Source organism: Natator depressus, chromosome 6 (assembly GCF_965152275.1).
Source record: "Natator depressus isolate rNatDep1 chromosome 6, rNatDep2.hap1, whole genome shotgun sequence".
NCBI classification, from domain to species: Eukaryota; Metazoa; Chordata; order Testudines; family Cheloniidae; genus Natator; species Natator depressus.
In genome coordinates this window covers 40,406,237-40,433,415 of record NC_134239.1, presented here as the reverse complement: position 1 = coordinate 40,433,415, position 27,179 = coordinate 40,406,237, and the positions used below count along the sequence as shown (strand labels likewise).

At 37.3% G+C, this 27,179-nt stretch overlaps 1 protein-coding gene across 1 annotated transcript in view; it reads left to right on the top strand.

The window, feature by feature from the left end:
• Positions 1-26,746, top strand: part of QSER1 (glutamine and serine rich 1) — an 81,611-nt gene extending 54,865 nt beyond the window's left edge. Inside the window, exons 8-13 of the mRNA XM_074955110.1 lie at positions 3,415-3,626; positions 5,925-6,062; positions 7,971-8,068; positions 17,479-17,631; positions 20,335-20,430; positions 22,754-26,746. Of these exons, the coding sequence (XP_074811211.1) occupies positions 3,415-3,626; positions 5,925-6,062; positions 7,971-8,068; positions 17,479-17,631; positions 20,335-20,430; positions 22,754-22,894 (838 nt within the window). The 3' untranslated portion in view covers positions 22,895-26,746. The remainder of the gene's footprint in view (positions 1-3,414; positions 3,627-5,924; positions 6,063-7,970; positions 8,069-17,478; positions 17,632-20,334; positions 20,431-22,753) is intronic.
• The last annotated feature ends 433 nt before the right edge of the window (positions 26,747-27,179 follow it).

Genomic DNA, 27,179 nt, shown 5'->3' with positions numbered 1-27,179 from the left:
GATGACAATGCTGTCTGGATGCCTGAGAAGTAGAATACTTTATTCTCAACTCTGGGAAGACAAAAGTTTTGCTCTTGGGTAGTAGAGATGGTTGTCAGAAAGATGCTTTTCCTTCTATGATATCACTGCTCATAGAGTGGGCTTGTTTGGCAGTAAAAAGCAAACTAAAGAATTTTGTCAACACTTTAAATCATGTTCTTACCATGGAAAGCCATGTATCAGACGTAGTCTGAAAGTATTTCGTTTGTACATTTTCACAGACTGCTCCCTTATATATCACATGCCAACATTGCAACAGCAATACATCTAATGCCAAGAAGTTCAATTATTGTATTTCTCTCTTAGCAGAGCTACACAGAGTTTTTGTTGCTCATTGGCTCATACTTGTTGTGAATATGACAATATGTTTACTTACTGATTTGAGTAATCATGGTCACATTATTCCTCCCCTTTACATTATTCTTTACAATGGCTGTCTATAAAGTGACCACCCTATTGGTGATAAAGCCTTTTATCGTGTAGGCCCTGGCTATATTTTAAGGCACAACAGCAATCCTGATAAAATAGTAAAAGGCCATTATGGCTCCCATCATGAATACAAAAAAATAGCACAAGTTTATAGGGACAAAATCAGAAAGGCTGGAGGACAAAGTGAGTTATACATAACAAGTAACATAAAAGGAAAGAAGAGGTTCCATAAATACATTAGGAGCAAGAGAAAGATGAAGGAAGGTATAGGTCCGCTCCTTAGCAGGGAAGGAGTGCTGATAATGGATGACAACAAGAATGTTGAGTTAGTTAATGCCTGTTTTGCTTCACTATTCTCTAAAAAGTATAATTGTGGCTAGATAGTTAACACACTTCATATTAACAACAAAGGGGAAGGAACACAAGCCAAAATAAGGAAAGAACAGGTTAAAGAATATTTAGATAAGTTAGTTGTACTCAATTTGGCAGGGCCTGACAAAATTCCCCTGAGGGTACCTAAGGAAACAGCAGTGGCAATCCCAGAATCATTAGTGATTATCTTCAAGAACTCAGAGAGGACAGCTGAGGTTGCAGAGGACTGGAAAAAGGCAAATGTAATGCTTTTTTAAAAAGAGGAACAAAGAAGACGTGGGGAATTGTAGACCAGTCAGCCTAACTTTGATACTTGGAAAAATACTGGAACAAATTAATAATCAGTTTGTGAGCACCTAGGGGATAATAGGGTTATAAGTAATAACCAACATGGATTTGCCAAGAACAAATCATGCCAAACCAAACCAAGTTCCTTCTTTGATAGGGTTACTAGCCACTGGATAGGGAGGAAGTGACGGACATGACATATCTTGATTTTAGTAAGGCTTTTGACATGAGTCCCACATGACATTCTGATAAGAAAACTAGAGAAATGTGATTTAGATGAAATTACTATAAGGTGGGTGCAAAACTGGTTGAAAGACTGTACTCAGAGAGTTATTGAAGGTTTGCTGTCTAACTGGGGGATTTATCTAGTGGAGTCCTACAGAAGTCTGTCCTGCGTCTGATACTATTCAATATTTTCATTAATGACTTAGATAATGGAGTGGAGTATGCTTATACAATTTATGGATGATACCAATCTTAGAAGGATTGCAAGTGCTTTGGAAGACAGAATTTGATTTCAAAGAGGCTTTGACAAATTGGAGAATTAATCTGAAATCAACAAGATGAAATTCAATAAAGACAAGTGCAAAGTACTACACTGAGGAAGGAAAAATCAAATGCACAACTATATAATGGGGAATAACTCACTCAGCGGTAGGGTGACCAGATGCCCCGATTTTATAGGGCTTTGTCTTATAGAGGCTCCAATACTCCCCACCCCCTGTCATGGTTTTTCATACTTGCTATCTGGTCACCCTACTCGGCGGTAGTACCGCTGAAAAGGATCTGGGGGTTATAGTGGATCACAAATTGAATAGGAGTCAACAATGCAATGCAGTTGTGAAAAAGGCAAATATCATTCTGGAATGTATTAACAGGAGTGTCATATGTAAGACACAGGAGGTAATTGTCCCTCTACTCAACACTGGTGAGGCCTCAGCTGGAACACTGTGTCCAAGTCTGCGCACCACACTTTAAAATGTGGACAAATTGGAGCGAGTCCAGAGGACAGCAACAAAAATGGTAAAAGGTTTAGAAAACCAGACCTATGAGGAAAAAATTAAACTGGGCTTGTTTAGTCTTGAGAAAAGAAGATCTGATAGCTGTCTTCAAATATGTTAAGGGCTGGTACAAAGAGGAGGGTGATCAATTGTCGAGGTGCACTGAAGGTAGGAAAAGAAGTAATGGGCTTTATCTGCAGCAAGAGAAATTTAGGTTAGATATTAGGAAAACCTTTCTAACTATAAGGTTAGTTAAGCTCTGGAACAGACTTCCAAGGGATGTTGTGGAATAATCATCACTATGGGTTTTTAAATATAGTTTGGACAGACACCAGTCGGGGATGGTCTAGCTATACTTGGTCCTGCCTCACCACAGAGGGCTGGATTAGATGACCTCCTGAGGTCCCTTTCATCCTTACATTTCTGTGAATCTATATCTGAGATCTCCTTCTTGAACTTCCTTCTGATGGAGTTTTTAACTGTGATTCATCTGCCCCTGAGGGATTACACCATTGCTTTTTAGGTCATCAGGTGACTGTGTCTTTGTGGAGGGTTCTAGGTCTGAAACTTTCTCTCTCCAACGTTGGAGTGTGATGACAATATTTATATATTTTCTTCTTTGTATTCAGTTTAATTCCTCTAATTTTTGTTATATAGTGTTTAGAAATCTGGTTTTATTTTATTTTATTTTTTATATTTAAATACTTTTAAATATTGCAATGTGGTGTTCTACAGAGCCACTGGGGTAGCGATGATAGGATAAAAAATAAAATTCTCATTCATTACATTAAATCCCACACAGTATTTATGCAGAAATATAAAATGTCACACATTCATATATGGTTGTGAAAATTGAAGTACAGTTCAACTGTATTATATTTCAACCACAAAATCTTGATTCGTAGTCCGCCAAAAGGGGTTACAAAATTTCCATCAGATATTCAAGGTTAGTAAGGCCACCAATACCTTAGTAAAATAGTGATTGGAATACACCTGGAGCTCCCAAATACTTCCATGACTCACCGTAACCTTGGAAAAGAGAGTTTACTGTGTGCGAAATGGGAATACTACTAATTAATCGCCAGCTGTTGAGGATTAATTAATATGTAACAGCACTTCAAAAATGTAAAACTAAGTGCTAAGTATTAATGAAAATGATCATACTAGAGTGCAATGGAATAAACTTACATGACTCACAAAAAGTACCATGATTCTTTTTATTAAAATTAGATCTTGTGTGAATGTATATAGATGACTTATAAAACTATTCATTATAATATTGCAGGCCCATTCATTGCAAACCAAGTAACAGCACCAGCAAAGCTCCTGATCCTCCAGCACCAAAAACTACAACAACAAAAGTCTCTTCTGTGAAACCCAAAGCTAAACAGCCAAAGATAAAGGCTGAACCACCGCCAAAGAAACGGAAAAAATGGAAAGAAGAGTTTTCATCTTCCCAGTCTGATTCTTCTCCTGAAGCCCAGAGTGATGAGGATGGTGAGTGGTTTTCTGTTGTCAGTCTTATATATTTGTTTTTAATTGAATTTAAACTGAAATCATACGTATGTTATAACATATAGTCTATAAATGTTGTGTGATCTGCAAAATTCCCTTAGAAGGCAGCTGTGCAAAACTGTCACGAAAATTTAACACCCTCCACATAAAGTTTATTCTTCCAGCCCTTTACCAGGTCGATTAACATTATTAAAAATCTAATATTTTACACTCCCTTTGGGAGTGAGCAGATTTTGCAAGGTTGCTTCAGAATGCAGTTCTGCTTTAAAGAGTGGTAATGTAAGAATGACACATCTTAATCTTACCAGATCTATTCTTTGTGTGTATTCAGAGTTATATTTGCTTAGTTGAGTGAGAGAAAAACATTTTTAATACTTAGCTCCTTTTAGTCCCACAGAGCCAGGATATCTGTTTCAGAAGAAGTTGATTCTATTCTGGATCACGCCTCCTTAACAGAATTGATTACCATTTCCAATTAGGGTGCCTTAACCACATCTGTGACACCCACTGTCTGCACTGATGTTGCATGGATGTAAAAGTGGGCAGAATTTGGATGCACAGAATCTGTATTACTGGTGGTGATGCATAAGCCAGAACAAAAAGGAGCTTGATTTTCAGGTGCATGTTAAGTTTGAACAACTGGCAGTTTAGAAAAAAAATCTTTCGATAGAAAAATCAACTAGATTTGATCTGGAGTCATTTACACAATAATCATAGAACCTTCAGATTCCATTTTTGCAGCCATTTTTCTCGGTAGAACAACCCTTTCAAAGGTTCTTTTTACCATATTTAGATTACTTTGAGAGAGTTTCCATAGCTTTGTTTTTCTCAGTTTGTTGTTTAAACTTCACATGCATTTGAAGATAAACTTGGCAGCACCCTGACCCCTTCACTATTGGATTTTCAAGGCACATTGGCCACTGGAATTTAGACCAGTGGCTCTCAACCTTTCCAGACTACTGTACCTCTTTCAGCAGTCTGATTTGTCTTGCATACCCCCAAGTTACTTAAACGTAAACTCACTTAAACACTACTTGCTTACAAAATCAGACATAAAAATACAAAAGTGTCACAGCATGCTATTATTGAAAAACTGCTTATGTTCTCATTTTTACCATATAGTTATAAAATAAATCAATTGGAATATAAATATTGTACTTACGTGTCAGTGTATAGTATACAGAGCAGTATAAACAACTCATTGTATGAAATTCTAGCTTGTACTGACTTTGCTAGTGCTTTTTATGTAGCCTGTTGTAAAACTAGGCAAATATCTAGATGAGTTGATGTACCCCATGGAAGACCTCTGCATACCCGAGGAGTATGCGTACCCCTGCTTGAGAACCACTTAGACTACAGATGAGTTACTGCAGATAGTCTTGAGCCCCTCTGCTGAAGGTCGCAACTAAAAATAATTTTAATTTTTGATCTAACTTATCATGATACCAATCTCTCTAACACATACATACCACTGTCAGTTTATTAGAGTAAGGACTACTCTGGTGGTGACAGTCACCCATGGCAACTTGGAAACTTGACAGAATGGAGCAGTCTCACTACCTAGTTGGTCGCAAATTCTAACATTGCGCGCTGGAATCAGTAAAGTGCCTCAAGAAGCTGAGCAAACACTAAGTTTAGAAGTGTTAATGATTTCTCTATAACACGTGTGATTGAAATGGCTGACTACAAAACTTTTGAAACATCTTGGAAAGTGACAGTAGCTATACATTTATCTGTTTGCTAATGTAAGTGGTTGTACGTATTTTGATGAGCTCATGAAAACATGACATTGACTTTTAGTGGTAATTATGATGCTGAGTGATTTCAATGTTTTTGAACGTTTTACCCCTTGACTCAGCTGAATCAGTTGGTCTCAGAGAATGTCTAAGTTGCTACTGGAAATTGGTATTTAGTCTAGTTTGCTTGATGGGAATATTTCATCCTCCCTTTTCTCCAGATATTTGTCTGCCTCAGAGTTTTAGAAGGCTCCTATAACCAGAGTATCTAAATGCTGATAATGCAGATAATTCTGCATCTTTCTGATAAATATTGCCCTGCTTCTCTGATACACTATAAACCTCCCTTGTTTTAATAAATGCAAAGTTGACATTATTTCTGTTGAGAAATAACATGTGTTGTAGTCTCTTGGGATACCACTAGAGGTTGCTTGTGTTTAACAATGAAAGCCTTTTATTTCAAAATAGGAACGTATGCTAATATACAAATATTTTCAGAATATCAGAGGAAGAAAACATTAATTGTATTCCAATTACTTTTCAGAACTTGTACCTCCATCTCCCTTTTTCACCCGCTTTTTGAACACAAGAGCTATGAAGGAGACCTTTAAGAGTTATATGGAGCTGCTTGTTAGCATTGCCTTAGATCCAGATACAATGCAAGCCTTGGAAAAGAGCAATGGTACAGTGTGTTTTACATGAATTTCTTTGTGCTCGGCTTTGTTTTGTCCCATGATGTTTTTTTTTATTTTAAGGTGTACTACGTACATTTTTTTTAATTAATAAAGCAAATGTGAAAAATCTTCTTGTTTCACAGCAGTACTTTAACCTACACTTTTTGATGAAAGTAATGTAGTATGTGTAATTTGTATTGGTTTCGGGTTGCCCCAAATTCCTGTTTTCCTAGATTCAGCATACTTTGGTATCACATCAGGCAGTGTTTTGAGTTTGTACTTGCTCTGTATCTAAAAGGTCTAAACAGGAAGATGTTCAGAGCAAATAGTATTTTTTCCACAGTAGAGTGGCCAGAGCAGTAGTTTTGCTGCGATAGTGTCTTTGACCACTTTGCTCCAAATTCCAGTTTCATCACATCATGACTTTCATGAGAAATGAACACCAATATAAATGAGTGAGTGAAATACTAATGTATCTGAATGAGTTTACCATACTGCCCTAATATGACTGTGTTGTTAAAATCTAATGGAGACATTTTTTAACTTTACATTTTGTTTAAAATATTACTGTATTACTCAAATTGCTTTAAACTACTCCAGAGGGACTTGTCATCTGGTTATATTGGGCCCCTCTCCTGTAGCATCACTAATGAACCTTACTTTTTTTTTAATTAAGATCACCATCACCAATAATAGACTTACAAATGTTAATTTTATTTAAAAACCATTTCAAATTTGTGCCTAGTTTTTCATGCAGAGACATACTCATTACTTTATGAAGTTCTGATTTCTGAGCTGTGCAGTAATTGGAGTTTGGGTTTAAGATTAGTGTTTGAACACACATATGTCCAGGCTGTCTTCAAGAGAACTGCTGTTTGATGGGCATGTCATTTGAATTTCAACATGTTAGAACTATGCAGTATAGTGGACTGTAGCGTACAAATGTCAGGTCAGTTCTGTCTCTTGGAAATTTAACACAGAAAGCATTCGACTTGAGACACTGATAGAAAGCATGGGTTTCACATAGTATACAGCTGCTGCGACATGGGGCTCCGTGCTGCTAATTTCAGTTTATCCATGTTTCAAAAGCTATTTCCTGTTTGAGACTCTACCCTCTCTCTGTACGCCAAGGGCGCAGTCCTGCAGCTATTCTGTCAGTAGTCCCAATGAAGGCAATAGGACTGCTGATGCAGTAAAAACTGCAGGATTGAGCCACAAATTCAGAGCTAATAAACAATCTTCTCAAGCACCAGTGACCACCTATCTTGCTACCTAGGTTCTAACATCTCTTGTGCAATTTTATAACTATATATAATGGTAAGTGTTGGGAAATCTTACTAGTAGGCGGTGCAACTACCCCTACCTAAAATAAATCCAAGCTAAGCTCTGTGTGTGTGTGTGTGTGTATAATATATATATATATATATATGTGTGTGTGTGACAGCCAGTTTGAAACATGCACACACTCTTCAGCTGAGAAGAACCTGTCTCTGAACTGAAAATTGTCTTGCATGACAGGGAGAGATTTAGAGAACAATTTAAAGTTGTCTGTAAGGTTCATTCTCTGCACTGCCCGGTCTGTCTCCTTTCTGAACTTTCAATCACAAATGAAAGAACAGAATAACAGTTAGATTTACATTTAGCTGTTGGCCTGGATATTATGATGTATGTGGCCTTTGCATATTTGTCAAGTTTTAGAGTCAAGTATTGAGTTCTGTATCTTAGCATGTAGATCTTAATAAGTAATTTTCCTTTCCCATTTAAAGCTAGGGTATATGAGCAAAATGTATTATTTTGGACTTTGATTGTTTTATGCTAATAAATAGGGTAAAGTGGCCCATCTGGCATAAAGGTTTTATGTAAATAATTGTCTTACATCTGTACTTAACTATTATGTATTTTTTCATGTCTTTCAGATGAGCTACTTTTGCCTCATATGAGAAAAATTGATGGCATGCTGAATGACAACAGGAAAAGACTGCTTTCCAAATTACGTTTGGAGCATACATTCAAGGTAGTTCCTTTTAAAATTTCAGATTATTTAAAACAAAGTCCTAAGCAAGTCACTAATTTTATACAAGTGTACAGTGAGATGGCAAAATTTGCACCAGGAATGGAATATGAGGTTTGAGAGATACTTTGAATTAAGTGTTAATATATTCCACTTAGCAAACATTTTGTGGTAGAGACGTTTCTACTGTAGATCTTAAAAGGTCAGTTTTACTTCCCAAGCTTTAATATTCATTTTAAAGCATTTTCTCTTCTAAGCTTCTCTGGTTCCTCATCAGAAAATCAAACTACTGTCCCTGTGGAGCATTTTTTTTAAATTTTTTTTAAGGATACCTGTATTTCTGCCCCATGATGCTGTCCCATGGTGCATTCCAGCTCTTCAGCTGTGGTGAGGTGCAGAGAGCAGCACCAGGGCTCCCTAGAGCCAAAGGTCAGGGATCAGGGAAGATGAAACAGACAAGCACCCTTTCTTACCCACAGTCCCGAGTTAAGCATGGGTCAGACAATCGCAGTGTGTCTCACCCTTTGAAACTGTGGACAGTAAATTGTTGTGGGCTGGTCAGGGACAAGAAACACCAGCACTACCATCCCACAACTTCTGTATCGATGGGCAAGACAGGCTATAGTGCCACCTACTCTTCTCCCTGTCCCAAACAGCTATGCATAACCCATCCAAAATAGACAGGAGGGATGGGGTAGATTTTAAAGGAGTGGCAAAAAGAAAAGAGGCTAATTTTACTGCTGCTGAAAACGGGCTACCCAGGATCTGACCTCCTTGTTATTTATAAGCAGGACTGTCCCAATGCTGCTTCTCTTTTCTGCTAAAAGAGCTCCTTGCAACACTGTGGGTAAAGCATAGGAAGTAGGTTTGTCTCTTCCCCTGTCTCTCTCCCTTCCCAACCCAATCACAACAGGGGTTTAAGATGGAACTGGTAAGACAGAGTCCCACTTCCTGTCTTACACTTGGTGCTTCAGCAGAACAGATGAAATCCAGTGACCTGCGTTATGGATGGGCTAAGACTAGATGAAGCATATTTTTGGCCTCAAAATCTATGAAGAAAGAAGCACTGTAGCAGCCCTCTCAGTAGACAGCAGAGAAAGTCAAGGAGATAAAATCCTGAGCAGACAGTTTCCAGCATCAGTGAAACAGTGGCTGCGGCTGTCCTGCCCTACCTTCTTGAATCTGCTCCTGCCCACAGGACTGGAGCACTTTTTTCGAGAGTTATTTATTCCATCCCTACAACCTGCCTGTCTCTGGGGATGAGTGCATACGTCTCTGTCTGAAGAGAGCAAGGGTAAACATGAGTGTCATGTCTGTCCCCTTATGCTAAAAATAATAAGGGGTAGGGCTTTTGATTAATCTCAGTTTTAATCACACTGTTAAACAATAGAATACCAATTGAAATTTATGAAATATTTTTGGATGTTTTTCTACATTTTCAAATATATTGATTTCAGTTACAACACAGACTACAAAGTGTACAGTGCTAACTGTATATTATTTTTATTACAAATATTTCCACTGTAATAATGATAAACAAAAGAAATAGTATTTTGCAATTCACCTCATACAAGTACCATAATGCAATCTCTTTATCGTGAAAGCGCAACTTACAAATGTAAATGTTTGTTGTTGTTACATAACTGCACTCAAAAATAAAACAATGTAAAACTTCAGAGCCTGTAAGTCCACTCAGTACTAATTCTTGTTCAGCTAGTTACTAAGACAAACAAATACGTTTACATTTACAGAGATAATGCTGCCCGCTTTTTATTTACAATGTCATCTGAAAGTGAGAACAGACATTCACATGGCACTTTTGTAGCCTGCATTGCAAGGTATTTACGTGCCAGATATGATAAACATTTGTATGTCCCTTCATGTTTTGGCCACCATTCCAGAGGACATGCTTCCATGCTGATGACGCTCATTAAAAAAAAAAAATGCGTTAATTAAACTTGCTACTGAACTCCTTGAGGGAGAATTGTATGTCTCCTGCTCTGTGTTTTATCTGCATTCTGCCATATATTTCATGTTATAGCAGTCTCGGATGATGACCCAGCACATGTTAGTTTTAAGAACGCTTTCACAGCAGATTTGACAAAACGCAAAGAAGGTACCAGTGTGAGATTTCTAAAGATAGCTATGGCACTAGACCCAAGATTTTAAGTATCTGAAGTGCCTTCCAAAATCTGATCGGGATGGTGTGGAGCTTGCTTTCAAAAGTCTTAAAAGAGCAACAGTCCTATGCGGAAACTACAGAACCCGAATCACCAAAAAAGAAAATCAGCGTTCTACTGGTGGCATCTGACTCAGATGATGAAAATGAACATGCGTTGGTCTGTACTGCTTTGGATCATTATCGAGCAGAACCCACACCAGCATGGATGCATGTCCTCTGGAATGGTGGTTGAAGCATGAAGGGACATATGAATCTTTAGCACATCTGGCACGTAAATATCTTGCAGTGCCGGCTACAAGAGTGCCATGCGAATGCCTGTTCTCATTTTCAGGTGACATTGTAAACAAGAAGCAGGCAGCATTATCTCCTGCAAATGTAAACAAACTTGTTTGTCTGAGCTATTGTACAAGAAGTAGGACTGAGTGGACTTGAAGACTCTAAATTTTTACATTGTTTTATTTTTGAATGCAGTTATTTTTTGTACATAATTCTACATTTGTAAGATCAACTTTCATGATAAAGAGATTGCACTACAGTACTTGTATTAAGTAAATCGAAAAATATTATTTATTTTTACAGGGCAAATATTTGTAATAAAAATAAATATAAAGTGATCACTGTACACTTTGTAGTCTGTGTTGTAATTGAAATCAATATATTTGAAAATGTGGAAAACATCCTAAAAATATTTATATAAATAGTATTCTATTATTGTTTAACAGCACGATTAATTGAGATTAATTTTTTTAATCGCTTGACAGCCCTAATAAGGGATGTTTATTTCCTAACTGATTTTGTGGGTGTCATCATGGCTTTCTGTTCTAGGGATGAAGGCATTGTTGACCAGGGTGGATTGATTTAAATAATCACTTTTAATCTTGTTTTGTATCAGTCCATTTCCTAAAGAAAGGTTGATTTGCATTGGTAGGAAACCATTAAAATATGTTTATCTTTTGATAATTCTTTTTTGCTAATCAAGAGGATCCGCTATATCTATACATCTTTATTTAAGCTGTTATATAGACGTACATACATTTATTTAGATAGTTTTAGTTTTCACTTTTTTATTATGTTAGAATGGTGCATGTCTTATTTACTAGATGATGGGGTTTTGAGCGTTTTTTTTTTTTTTACTCTTGATTTTGTCAAGCTCTATTTGGAGAAATTGGAATTTTTACAAATGCACAAACAACATTTAAAATTTGTTTTTTATTTGTTAAATAAAATACTTTAACATAAAAGTGCTGGCTGCATAAGGAAAAATGGTTTTATCAAACTATCCCTACAACAAGTAGAAAATTAAAACGGATTTATCAAAAATAAAATACTAATCTGTAATTAGTGAATTGAACTAATTGTTTCTGGTCACCATGTCCGTCAAGACTTTAGAACTAAGATATCTCATTCTCTCGTACCCAGTCTTATTCATCAATTGGAAGAGGAAAACAAGCTTTTCAACCTTTTCATCTCCCAATCTGTTTCTTAACCTTGAAATAACAATCACTGAACTGAACTAGTTAAACAAACTGAAAATAAGTAAATATACACTCTGCATGTGCAGAAGAGGCTATTGCTTGCAAACGTTGATTTATCACTTCATCAAACTCTGGTTCCAGGTGCTTACGCGGTGACTTGCACCTGTTCAGTGGTTTGACTTTCTTTAAAACTTTCGCCTCAAACATATGCTGCTTAATACAGTTTTTTAGTTTAATTTAAATTATTTTAATAGAGTCTACCAAGTTTAAACCTTAACATGGGCTATCATAATTTCAGATTTAATTTAAATAGGTTTATATTTAAAAAGAGAAATGTATTTAATTTACATTTTTTTAAAAATAGATATTTTTAATTGATTTTTATCCGCCTTGTTGTAGGTACCAGTCCTGTTTTCCTCTCTTCATTAATCTAGGACTTTGGGGCAAGAGAGTTAATTACTCCCCCTGTCTCATCACTGCTGAAAAGCTGTTCCCTGTAGAAGTGGTAGTTCCTGCTCCTATCTTCCCAGTATCCCTTTGTGGCTCCCTTATGGCAACAGCAAAGCTCCTGGAGGGTGTCTAAATCTCTCTGATACTTTTCATAATAGATACAAACGGTCTGTTTAACTGACCCTGAGCCACCATTTTTATTGTTGTTGTTTTTACAGTGAGAGTTAGGGACATAATGACAATTTGATTCCCACTGTGCTCATACTTCTGTAGCTGATCATTACACCCAATTAGAAGAAAAGCATCTTTAGCATACAGAAGATTGTCACAATTATATAGAATTATATCCACTTACTCACTATACCATGTTACAAATTCCAACTGTATAAAGAAGCGTTTGCTTGCTTCTCACACAATAAAAGAAAATAAATTATGTCTCTTAAATCAGATAATGTAGGCCTAATCCTACAGTCTGATCTGTATGGAAGTAAATGGAGCTCCAGGCAAGCCCAGGAATCTGCCCACGTGGATCTGATTGCAGGATCAGGGCATATGTTTGTAAAATGGCTGGTTATGTTAGTATGTCTATATTTCTAGTACAGAAGCACAAACCCATATCATGTTTGTGGTAGCAATTTTGTAGTAATGAAAGGCTAATTTCCTACCATGAACATCTCTACTGGTTTGATACCAAATAGGTTACATACTTTTAAAATCCAGTTTAATCCATTGTTTAGAACAAGAAAGCCTGTTTCTATAATAATGTTGATAAAAATAAGTAGTTCAGGTGTAAGGGATTCAGACTAGGCAACCAACAAGAAAAAGATGGTAAAGTTGGTTACTCATGAGCACCATTCATTTCTGCATACTTTTTAATACTCTGTACTGGTAACTGTGTATAGTAATTATATATTCTATTAATTAAAACTGAAAGGGATAGTATGGGATATTTCAGTGTAGAATTGCAAACAAATCATCAAGTAAAATCACCAATCAATGGTCAAATCAGCAGCTTTGTCTATACACTTTTCTGCACAGTTCTAACAGCTATAAAATCCCACACTGTCTGGTTATAATCTTATTTTAGTAAACAAAATTAAACTATTGTTTCTATGTTAGTTTCATATCTGTAAATTAACTCTCAATCTTTTAGATGCAACTCACCAATGTACATATTTGGAAATAGATTAGACTTATTACAAATGTTATTCAGAATAGCATTGTTAGTTAACATCAATTGTGCTTCATTTCTTGGAAGTTTCATTTTCTGTAAAGTACTCACTATTCAGAGTCGTCTGGCTCTCTCCACTGAGCAAGTCTGATTTATAGCTTGTCCTCTTGACCCATCAGAACATGGAAATGACTAGTATTTTCCTCCTCCTCCTTCCAATTCAAAACTAGTCCTGTTTTGGGTCAGTGTTCCTGTTTGAAGTCTGTTCTACTCCATAGGAATAGACAATAACATTGAGCCAGTAACGGATGAGGCAGGACTTCCTGGCATAAGACAGAAATTCTCAGAATGCACTGAAACTCTACAGAGAATTCTATAACAGGTAGAAAATTAAACTCACGGAGGAAAAAAAATCAGCTGGGGTCATTTTTCTTAACTTGAAGGCTGCTGCTATGACTAGTCTACATTTTGTTCCCTTGAGCTGACTAGTACCAAAATGCAACTGTCTCTTTTGCACATGGATTTTTAGTTTCCTCCTGAGATTGTTACTAAGGGAAAAGTAACTGATCTGTGTAAAACACTAATTAAGCACATTTTGTTTTCAGGGACACAGAACCAGGTGCCTGGAAACTGTAGGAGTCTGGATAGGAGAGTCCTTGAATTCTGTAACTGTTTATTAAAAGGTTCATCTTATCATCCGTAGACTATATAAGGCACCATTAGTTTTAATTTGAACATTTTAACCCCTTAATTTCTTGCAGCAGTAAGTCCAACGGTATGCTGAATTCTTCCCTGTAATTTGTTATAGTCACATTTCCCTGAACAATGTAGTAATTTATGCAAGTAAAGAAATATAATCAGTTAAAAGAATATATTCTCTCTGGATGAAAGTAAGATATTACATAATACAATGGAACTTTTAAAAATGATTTGTTAAAATAATTCTACATTTTTGCAACAAGGTGTTATTCATTTAACACATAATGCAAAACTGAAGTTAAATAAAAATAAAATACACCACCGTTTAGTTAGTGTGTGTCTCAGATAAGATCTCATGCTTTGCTGGAGATCTATAGCTGTATCTATAGCAGAATGATGACATCCAGTGCCATTTGTTGCAAATATATTGACATCACATCTTTCATGTGGAATTCTATACATCCAAACACTTCTCTGAAGATGAACTGTAGGTACTCTTTCCCCATGAAATTAACTAAGGCTCAGCCGACTCTACAAAGCTTTGCCAGCATAGCTATGTCAGCTAAGGGTGTGAAAAAATCACATACCCTTGCTGACAAAGGTATACTGACAAAACTCCTGGTGTAGATGCAACTGTGCCAGCAGAAAAGTGCTTCTTTTGGCATAGCAGTGTCATTCGGGGAGGTAATATAGCTATACACCAGCTGAACTCCTTTTGTTGGTTTATGCTGTGTCCCCACTAAGGGGGTCTGCCAGCATATAGCTATACCAGCAAGTGATCTAGAGGAACGAGTACTGAGCTGGGACCTCTAAATTCTAATCCTGGCTCTTCACTTACTGCATGTCCTTGGCCAAGTTACTTAACCTCTTTTAACTTAGTTTCTCTAATCCCCTCTCCTTACTGGCCTTAAGGCTCTCTTAAACCAAAATAAGAGTGTTTGCGCTAGGGGGTGCACCAATTTAATTATAAGCCAGTTTACTATTAAAGTCAGTATAATTTTCTGGTATAGATAAGGCTTAAATGTTAATTTTAACACTGCAGTGATTCCAACTTCTAGATGAAGATTCCGTGTTAGGGTAGATGTTTCAGGAATCCAAAGCATGCTGTACTCATTCCTGTCACGTGCTCCCACTAAAGCAGCAGCAACATTTCGGGGAGGGAGCTTGCATTTTTTGGAGCCAGCTGCAGTGTTGCCAGCTGTCATGATTTCATCGCAAGTCTTGCAATATTTGATACTTTTCATAAAGCTCCAGCTCCTGGATTCATGTGATTACATGAGACTGTTTCTAGAGAAAAGTTTGAAAACATGAATCCTAAAATACATCAGAAGGCAACTAAAAATAAATTAAAAAGATATTATTTTTAAAAATTGTGTGGAATTTTATGCCAATTGCATGTATTTTTTTGGGCCTCACTCATGGTTTTTGAACATGTGGTATTGGCAATACTACAACAACAGGGGCCTGAGGGATACTTTCAAAAACATTCTTAATTAACGAGAACACATGCGCTAAGGAGAGTTACTATGCTTCACTTGAGGTTTTGTTCTAGAGCTACCACTGTCTGAACTTAAAGGACAGTTGAGTGTCTCTACTCATACAATCCTTTGCATTCCGCTATCAAGGGAATTAATTAATTGTAGGAGTTTTGTTCTGTTTGTTTTGGGAATTGGATGACCAAGACCTTCTAAAGCATGTTATAAAAAGGGGAACTGAAAGGCTGATGAGAAAACTGCTACATATAATTGCCATTCACCTCTGAGTCAGTAGTTTGACTAACTCCGATTAAGAGTGCCCAAAAGTCACTACTGTTCTACAGCTTTTTGGTGCCCCTGTATAAAATGGGATGGACAGATCCTCATTTAAAAAAAGGAATCAAAAGAAAACAGCATGCCACAGCAATACATTATTTCTATACCCTGTAGAGAGTTCAGGGTTTTTTTATGGTGGATGTAGCTCACTACTTCACCTGGAAATCAAATTTTATGATTAATAAAATCTGTCTGAAGAAAATATGGGAACATATGAATTTAGTTGGGTGTCAGCAATTAGGGCTGCTTCAGATGCTCCTTTGGGAAGGAGGGGAAAGAAGAAGGCACCTCTAAATCTTAATTAGGATTTTCAGGGTGTTTTTTATTTTCATTTAAAGAAGTTTAGGTCAAGGAATGGACCTATGAGAAGGGCTAGAGGGGGGTTCGACACTTTAGAGGATATCTTAGACCCCTTTGGCTATCTAGCTACTATTGTTTCCTTCTTTAATCTTAAAATTTTTAAGGGCTTGCTCTTTACTGACCTCCCCCTATCCCCATTCCAATTTTCTAGTAACAGACAGTGCTTTGTGTTTGTCTTCCTCTGTGACTTATTTTTCATTCATGTGCACCCTCTGACTAACCAATGTATTCGTTTAAAACTTTCTTAATTGTAAGTGCTCAAAATTGTATTAAATTTTTGAACTGATGTCAAAGTTCAAATTTTTGTGTGCAGATGTGGAGGGGAGTTAAACAAAGACAGTCTTTGATGAGGTTTTCAATTTAAAATAAATAGGGTTCCCACATCTTAAAACATTTGCAGTATTCAAACTGTGAGACTAAGTCCTATCAAAAGACTGTCTCGTATCTTGGGGGCAAATGGAGAATTTAACTCTGTTAATTCAAAGTACCTATATTATAAAGCAATAATTATAATTACAATGCAAGTTTATCCTCCTGTAATAGTAGACACTGTTGTCTAAAACAGAAAAGTTTATTTTTGAAATATTCCCGACTATTGTTGGATAACAAATTTGTTAATGAGATTGGGTGTGTTTTACTTTCTGAGCAGTGTAGAGAAAATAGTCAGTAGTCTGATAACTAAAGTACAGGACTAACCATCAGAAGTCTGGGTTTTATTCTTGGCTTTTATAGACTGAGGTGGGTTGCTGTAAAACTTCTCTGTGACCCAACTGTAAAATTAAGATGATAATGCTTCCCTACTTCATAGGTGTATGGAGGCCTAATTTATTGATATTTTTAAAGCACTTACAGATTCTTGGATGGAAGGAGCAATAGAATGCAAAGTAAAATAAAGAATTGTAAACAATCAAAACTGCCTGCTGGATTCCTGGCTAGTTTGTTTTTTTTAATGGAGGAACCAAAGATGACAGCTGTGATATATGAAAAGGCCTGAGTCCCTTGAGACGTTACTTTTAAAGCCAGTCCAAAAAAGTCACTTTTGTGTGTGTGTCTGTATGTGTTCATATATTGCTGTCTCATAGCTGATTGACTGAGTGAGGCTTTTAGATTTGTATGTAAAATATTTTATGATTGGTGGCTTTCAATATTTTAACTTCTCTGAAAATAATGGTCAGTTTTCCAGCAATCTGATTGATTGAGAAGTTCTCTTTTGGTGGAATTTTTGCATAATTCAAAATCCTTTTTGCTTTTATGCTCTGTTTAAGAGTGCTTTGGAAAACTTTCCTGAACTGACAGTAATCACTCGCGATTCTAAAACAAAAAGTGGAGGAGCTGCTCTTTCTAAAATCAGAATGAATGGTAAAGCTTACAACAAGAAAACACTGAGGACTTCCAAATCAACCACTAAGTTAGCACACGTAAGTGTTTAGAAGATTCATCACTGCTTCCAACTTATTTATAACATGATAGATTAAAAAAAAATACTTTAAAGGATTGCATTTTGTTGGTAATTAGTTTGTTTGTTTTTTTTTTGGCAAATATATAAAAAAGATAAAATTTTAAACATTTTAATAATTAAGTAATTTTGAAAATAATGATTTGTTTGAAATCTACAGCATATTAAATCACTTCTCTTGGTGGCCTGTTTCCTTTTAGCATTAAACCATTATAGATATAGGGTTGCCATGTGTCCAGTTTTTGACCAGAACAGCTGATCAAAAATGGACCCTGGCAGCTCTGGTCAGCACTGCTGACTGGGTCATTAAAAGTCCAGTTGGTGCAGGGCTGGCAAGCTCCTTACCCGGCTCTGGGTGGCTCACAGCATGTCCCTTCAGCTCCTACTGGTAGGTCGGCCACAGGGGTTCCGCATGCTGCCCCCACCCCGAGCACTGGCTCCACAGCTTCCATTGGCTATGGTTCCCAGCCAATGGGAGTTGCGGGGGCTGTTCCTGCAGGTGGGAGCAGCACGGAGCCCCCTGGCCGCTCCTCCACCTAAGAGTCGGAGAGACATGTCGCCGCTTCCCGGTAGCCACTGGAGGTAAGCACCGCCCGGAGCTTGCACCCTAAACCCTCTCCTGCACCCCAATCCCCTGCCCCAGCCCTGAGCCCCCTCCTGCACTCTGAATTCCTCGGGCCCAGCCCCACCCCAAAGCCCACATCCTCAGCCGAGCCCTCACCCACTCCTGCACCCAAACCCCCTGCTCCAGCCTCGAGCCCCCTCGCGCACCCTGAACCCCTCATTTCTTCTACCCTGGAGCCCAACCCTCAGTCCAGAGCCTGTACTCCATCCCACAGCCCAACCCCCTACCTTAGCCTGGAGCCCACCCCACCCAAAACCCCTCATCCCCAGCCCCACCCCAGAGCCAGCACTCCCAGCTGGACCCATCACCTCCTCCTGCTCCCCAACCCCTTGCCCCAGCTCAGTGAAAATGAGTGAGCAAGTGAGTGAGGGTGGGGGAGAGCGAGCAACCCCGGGAGGGGGGAATGGAGTGAATGGGGTGGGGCCTTGGAGAAGGGGTCGGGACTCAGGGCAGGGGGCAGGGCAAGGGTGTTCAGTTTTCTGCAATTAGAAAGTTGGCAACTCTACATAGTTTATTCCAAATAGGTAAGCAAAATATGGTGCACATATTAAAATAATATTCCACACAACAATTCTTGAATGGAATCATGTGCATATGTAAATAATGTATTTAGGGCCACATTGGGTACGTCTACACAGAGATAAAAAACCCGCAGTTAGCCCAGGTCAGCTGACACAGGGCTCGGCTTTGGGGCTGAAAAATTGCTATGTAGATGTTCCGGACTTGGGATGGAGCCCGAGCTCAGGGAGTCTGCAATTTTTAGTCCCTCAGCTTGAGTCCCGCAAGCCCGAGTCAGCTGACCTGGGCCAGCTGCAGCTATGCCACTGATCTTTTATTCCTGTGTAGACATACCCAACATGGCCTGTCCTGTGTGCCTAAGCAAGGAATTAAGGAAGTATAAGGCAACCTCTTACTCCCCTGTGCAATCTGCTCACATCACAGGTAGCAGGAGGAAACAGTCTCCTTGGTGCTGCTGCTACCCCTCTTGCACAGGCAGGAGGAGGGAATGGGCTCAGCCTTAGATGGTGGCCCTCCCATCTCCATAGTGTAACAGGCAGCACAGCTGTGCTAGCAGGCACATGTTAGACCACGTTTAGGTCTGGTTCAGGGTACATTCCCCCGCCCCTCATCTCTCCCCACCATAGCCAAGGAGGAATACAGGACAGCTTCTGGCAGAGCACAATATGTTGCCCCTACATGCTGCTTGTGGCAGTTTAGCCTCTAATATTAACATTTACTTAAAGTTAATGTAGATTTCTACTGTAAACTGTACAATAGCTGTTACTACATGGACAAATAAATATTTCCACTGGAGAAACTTTAATTTGATCATAAGGCACCTCATAAGGCAGGCATATAAACAAATTAATTCTTTGTTGTAGCTTCTCATTTATCTCCAGTGACAGAAGTTGTTTTATACCTTATTGTTAAAAAGAATATTGAAAAGAGATATTAGAGAAATACGTACAACTCATATTTGTGGCTAAGAACAGTCTTAACTAGATTTTACAGGATACTGGCAGACATACCTAAAGCAAGTTTAGCTAACATCAGTAAATGCAGGAGATGCCACCAACCAGTGAATATATTCCACATATTTTTGTACTTTTTGGAAAGAAAAAACTATCGCAGCAATATATGCAAGCTCTTTCCACAGTTCCTAAGATCTGCCCTTCTCCAAAAATCTATACAGAATTTGATAGATTAAGTGAACACCAAGAAATAGCTATATCTTTTGCTATTTTTAGAGATGTCAGTAATACTTGAAAAATGGCAAGCTAACACACCCTCCATATATTCAGAGTGGTGGAAAGAACTATTAAACCCAGCTTTGAAGAAGACATTAAATTTACATGAGAAACAAAGTGGGTAAGGGTATACTAATTTTGGTGTCACATATGTCTTGATGCCATTTCAGACATGATGATAGTTACCTTTTATTTCTGAATTGCTAAAATTGACATGATCCATTTGGTAATAAGAAGTCTATCTTGGAACAAATATCATTAATTTGCCTAAAAATAACTATTTTCTCTGCAGGAGTTTACTGTAGATCCAGAAAAAATACAGTTGTACTCTTTGTATCACTCACTCCATCATTACAAATACCACATATATCTGACGTGTAAAGAGGAGGTGAGTATTTGTTCTGCTTCTTATATGTGGCATTATTATTAGATTAATTAAGAAGTAGTGCAGAAAGTTAAATTATCTGTATATAACAGCATTTTAAAAACATCAGTATAAGGCAGGTAAATGTGTTTCTGATTTTAACCCAACCAAAGTAATGATTCTGTTGGAACTGTTAGAAACTTTTTCCAGCCAATACAAAGTAATCATCGGCTGACATTAGTGGGTGATCATTTTCTATTCTGCACGAGGTGATATGTTAAAATGGGGAATACTATGGAAGTGACTCCACAGTTAAGCCTGTGTTGGCATTAGTATATAACTTGATTAAAATTTTCTTTTTTGTATTTTAGTAAATTGAAATTAATTTGTATATTTGGGACAGTAACTCTTTCTAGGACAACTGGATTTTCTGTGTAACTTTTTTAGTAGAATATTAACCTTAATAGAAGAAACATTTAAAAACACCAATTTTTAAAAATATTCTGTTTTTCTCCCAGTTCTTCAATCCCTCTAACTAAACAGTCACAGTCCCCACAGACTCCAGATTCCTCTCTCACTCTGTCTTGCCAACATACACACTTTGCATCCTCACATACACACAACTCTGATAACATTTTGGACATAAGGCTTTTTTTTTTTAATTAAACACATATGCTTATTGACCTGATTGAGTTTCATCAAGATTAAGTGACAAAACTGCTCAGACCAGCAGCTGTTTCTCTTTTATGACATGACTCGCCACCTGTGCTGTTCACAAACCCTTGGTGAGGTAGGCTAGGTAGCCAGAGGCATGAGGATTGTGCTCTGTGGATGAGAGGCACCTTGAGAGGCCCATGAGGTTTGAGTAGGGATGCTGGAAGATAGACTGTATGGGACTTTGGGAGACGCAGGATGTTTTAGCAGACGTGGGGGATCTGGAGGCAAAAGTCTTTGAGGCGGGGAAAGGAGAGCCTGAGATTGGGGTGTCTGTGGTTGTGCTGAGAGTCGGGGATAAGAGGTAGCCTATTGCCTCTGCATAAGGCATTGGCATATCAAGATTTCCCTATGATATTTCTTCCTCGGTGAACAGAGGCCACAACTACCAATAGAGCCCTTAGGTGCCAGTGCCTGGATGCAAATGCACTGAGTTCCTTACACACATGCACACACTCTCATATGCACCCAGGCCATGTACAGCCTTGGTTCCACCTCCAAACACACTAATAACTCACCACTCAGTTCTGCAAGCCCACTATTCAGCAGCACTGTGGGGACCTCTGAGAGTAGCTGCCTAATGCTCATAGTATTTCTATCTTGTAATAAGGTAAAAGGGAGAGAGGGAGGGAAAGAAGCATAGTGTGAAGGGAGCATGGAAGGAAGTCAGGTTTGCACTAGATTGGGTCTGCAGCAAGAGAAGTGGAACTCAGTTCTGATGGCTCATGAAACCCTGGACAATAAGGATGCAAGGGTTGGTGAGGACTTAACTATTGATATCCTGCCTCTTTTATAGATGTGTTTATGTTATGTACACTGGAGTATTTTAACTGGTTTTTAACACATTTTTGGGGGGAATATATAATAGTTTAGACTTAATATAAAAAATCATATTTGTGTATTCATAATAATTCATTTCCTTTTAAGTTCATTCTTCCTAATTTTGCTAAAGAAGGCACAACTGTTTTTTATTTTTACATTTCCCCATGCTGTGGTTGTGGAGAAAATTTTAAGGTTTTTGAATAGTTTACTTTATTGCTTGAACTTTCTTTCAGACTAAGATCTTTTAATTATTTGTATACTTCCTCTTTAAGTATCCTAAAGCCAATTTTGAAAATCAGTTGACAAGTTGTCTTTATCCCTGCCCGCATTGCATTGTAAACTATAGACTAGTTATCAAACTCTGGCAAATAAGATAGTATTGCCTTTTAATTGAGCATGTTTTTAAATATATTTTAAAAATATCTTCGCATTTATTTATATTATTGGATCTTATATTTTAAGAGTGTTAAGTCGACACAGCATTGTTTATATGTATGGCATTTCTTATGACCAGTCCCATTCCTACACATTTCTTAAGATACCAGGAGTTGAAGGTGTTTAGCATCTTGGAAAATCAGACCCTAGATTGGTATTTTTTAACTAGATCACTTCAGTAACGAATAATAGACTTGGACCTTAGCTAGCCGTGTCTGCAGAAGAGACGGCCCTGGACAAATAAAGCTTGGCTAAGAATTCCTGCCACTTTGCATACATTAGCATATGGATCAAGGGAGGGTTTAAGAGCTGCATGCTACATTTTAAATGAGTAACAGAGGCAGGCTAATATGTTTTTTTTCTCTCTCTTAAATAGATTTCTTCTGTTCAGAAAAAGAGCGCAGATCTAGGACAGGAGGAGATTGTTCAGCTGTGCATGAAAAATATAAAATGGGTGGAGGATCTTTTTGAAAAGTTTGGTGAACTTTTGAATCATGTACAGCAGAAGTGTTCATAACAAACTTTCTTCAGAATCTCACATTTTTCTACAGCACTAACCTGATGGAAAAGAAAGCTCAGAGAAAGGCTCTGATTCTCTTACAATACCAGACTACGTTCTTATTCATAGGCATTTTATTTCTCTTATGGAACTTTGTACTTTGGCTCCTACTAAGGAAAAGTGATGCTGCCAAGAAAATGAGTCTTTTAGAGATGGAAGTAAACATAAACATCACCACATTTTAACCTGAATAATAATTTTTCTATTTTGTAAACTATTGGGTAACTTAGTTTTATTTTCAGAAATGTTTTTGACAAATGATAAAGCATGCACTAAGTATAATTTTTTCTTTACTGCTATAGAGATAATAACACTTAAAATACTATGGCTATTTCCGACTCTGGTGAACACCAAAAAGAGTCAGGGCTGGGGTAAACTAATATTTGCATTTCTGTCTGGCCATGAAATTTAGAGTATTATGCATTTTGTAAACAGAGCTGGTGTGACATCAAATTCTGTATACAAATATTGCCATCATAAAATTCAGAAATGTCATTATGCTTTATGGACTCCTTTTACTATTATCATGTTCAGGAGACTGAACATGGAGTTGGTGCAATCCTATGACTGCTTTTTGTGTCAAATTATATTGTAATGAAAGACAATGACCTTAACTATTTTCCCTGTTTTGAAGAAAAATATTTTCCTTTATACTGTGTTTTTTGTTTTTTCTTTTGGAAAAAAAATTCAATTGTACATTTTATCTCACTGATAGTTGTATTTTTCACAGAGAAAATATTGTGGTTAAAGTTGTTTCATGTATCTTTGTAATACACTTTACATTGTTTTCAGTAAATCTTATTCATTTATATGTTGATTTCATATTGTAAACTATATATCTTGAGGTAACCCTTTTTGTTTATACAGGTTTTCTTCAGTGTTAACCAGAATAATGCATAATAGACTAGTTTTGCTTTAAGTGTAGTTGTGTTAGACACTGCAGTTATTTTCTCATACGTGAAAATAAATTTCTTACTAAACTAGCCCCTGATTAACTGAGAGTTTAAATGAAAAGCTACTACACTTTATCTTCTGGTCAACAAAGATTTATGATTGTGAATAGACTATATGCAGTGTTAAACACAGCTTACATAGTTGTTTTTAGAACTGGCAGTGGCAGAGTTATTCTCTTTTTGGTGCCTTTTAGATCTTCAGACATACTTTTGTAGCATCCCTCCCATCCAGTTTCTTAACAGTTAGTAGTGCCACTAGTCCCACTCAGACAACGAATGTAATAGGCTCAAAACAGGAGAACATTTTCTTTAAGTTTGCCAACAGAATGCCTTACTTTCAGTCATTCAAACCGTATACATGCTGGGGCCCAAAAGAAATAGACATGTCATTCTTTCCTCAGATAATGTTTTTTTGTTTTGTTTTTTAATTCTTTTGTCCTTTAACTGCCACTTAGTGCCTTAATTTCAACCAGGAAACAGGGTGCACCATTCATTGGCCAAATAGGACATGCTTGTATACAATGTGGTTTGTTTTCCAGTTTTCTGTTTTGGTCCTATTTAGCTGCTAATATATTCAGTAGACCTTAGAATTGTAAAGAATATAATGAAGAGATGTGAAAATGAAATGATATCCTCTTGAGTAATCAAATTAGGGTTTCGAAAATCAAAATGTTTGTCATTTTAACTAATAGAGTTAGATCCTTGTTAAGTTGGATGTTTGCCATGTTTCCAAAGGTTTCATCTTGTTAAAAGCAATAATTCTCCTTAAGGTTTGTACCCACATTAGTATGAACAGACTGACTGAACAATGGAAGTTGGTAAATGCCCCTTGTTTACTTTAAAGCTTCTTCATACTGTACCTGCTTTAAAAAGGCAGTTTATTACCATGGCATGAGGTGCGTTGTGTTACTGCTATGCATACTGTAATCACAGGGAGCAGTATGGATTTTGACTTAGGAGGTGTAGAATATTAAGAAGCATCATGCAGGTAATTTGCTCTTTCAGTGAAAAGGAGGGAGTTGAGGTGTGATAGGGTAGGAGAGCTGCTATATTTCTCTTATGCAGTACTGAATCTGGAATGAACTGCTTCATCTCCCCCCCGATTTTGTAATTAAACTAATGAGGTGGTACCAGTCAGCAATGTTACAAACATGAATAGTATTCATTTAAAATCTGTTAATTTAAATATGAACACTAAACTATATAGACATTTACCTAGAATATTCATTAATCTATCATTTAAAAATAAAAGCATGATAACATAGATTGAGCCAACAATATGGTTGGCTCTTTGGTTATACAGCAAAGTACTAGTCAGAACTTGTTAGCCACAGGTGCCTTCCTAATACACCCATGAAAAAAACAAATGGAAGACGTTTCTACATTTTTAATTTTATATGTTTCTACTTTATGCTTCCTGTAGGAGCCTGAATGGAAGTTTTAAGAAACCAGTCATTTCAGCCCAAGCCCCAGACTAAGCCCTCAGACTATTGGAAGCTAAGCAGTGGCTTATGGAGAAGCTGGTCTTTTCATAAAAGCAGGTACATTGAAAAGAAAAAGGGATGGCCAGTCATTCACAGTGCTCTGCACTGCCGTGGAGGGAGACCTGGCTTCAGTTCCAGCTCTGTTTCATTCCCAAGGCCAGTTGACAAAGCAATCTGCCTGTAGAAGATAGGAAGCACCCTGCATTGCTCAAAAGCGACCACTCCAGGCTATTAAAGAGCAATATAAAGGAGCTCCATGTCATCCTGTCCTTGGCTAGAAAGATGGTGGTTGGGTTACTAGGCCATCAAGCTAGGATGAATTAAAAATGTGGGAATCTTAGGAATATGAAGGACCATTCAGGTGGAATAAAACACTTAGTCAATGGGAATTGAAGAGGGATTTTCATACTGAAGCAAATTTAGAAGAAATGTCAATGTACAAATTACTTTTTTTGCACAAATATCTTGCTTTGTTTTGTTGTGTCGCAATTTCAGATAACTGATGGGTAAGAGTTAATTCTGCACCCACACCCCAATGTCCTTTCCTCCTTGATCCTGCAGTAGGGTCCAAGTCCTTTAACTTCTGTTGCCAATGAAAATTCAAGCATTTACTTGACTGCAGGAACAAATTGGAAGAGAAGATGCACTAGGAAGGAACAAACCCCTGTATAGACATTTCGTTAGTTAGCAAGTAGAGAAACTAAGGAAATCAAATCCATGGTAAATTATTTAGGTTTTAATTGTTCCCGTTCCTCCCCCAACCAGTATGGCATCCCCCTCTCTCTTGTTTTTGTTTTAATTAAAGCATAGTATTTCTGTAAAGGCAGGGTGCTCTCCAAGCTGCTACTTCCAAAGTTTTGCTAGTGAAAATCAGTGAAACCGTTGGGTTGAAAAATTGTCTCTGAAAACCTCTACGGGCTTTAGGGCCTCTAGAGTCTTATCACCTCTGTCATATTTAATATATTGTTTAAATGATATACTTTTAGAAAAGGAAAATCTTCCAGTCTGTCTTCCAGTAAATGCTTTCTGTAGGGAAAATATATTTTAAATATTAAATATTTAAAGCAAATGTAAAACAAAACAAGCTAAAAATATCATCACAAGATGTCAGTGTGCAATCACTTCTGATTTTTGTTGGTAGCACCTGGCATTTGGTTTCACCCCGTATCACACACCTGTGCATTATTATACAATGCACACCTTAACATATCTTACTGTTGAAGTTAATGTTAACATGTCATTGTTAACAAATGCATGTTTCTGTATATCTCCTCTACATATAGCAAAAATTAGGTTAGGACTAAGACACCTTATGCATTTTTAGTCCAGATTTTCAGGTGGTCCATAATACAATGTATGGAAATGTGAATAAGGACACAATTTTGTACCATTCATTTGATGTTATTAACTAAATCCATTAAAATGAAAACACTTTTTAAACAAAAAGTCATAATGTTCAGTGATTTATTATTAAAACATCAAAACTTGAAAAGCTAGACTGCTGAGAAAATTGGCATGTTTGAGGCATAATGCTTTCTGATCTCTCACTTAATATGAAGAAGTCTCTGTAACTGATCTAGTGTGTTTCATCATACTCTTTTGTTCAGACACATGCTATCATGTTTAACTCTTTTTAATTTTGTTTAATTTGTGTCTGGTTTCCAAATGTTTTAAATCTACTTCCACTGTAGCAAGGCAGTCCCTGAACAGATGTAAAATAAGGAGATAAAAGGTTTTGGACATTGGTAAAATGGGGAGAATATATCCTTTTTGTACAGAGTGGATAACTGTACAAAGTTTTACAAA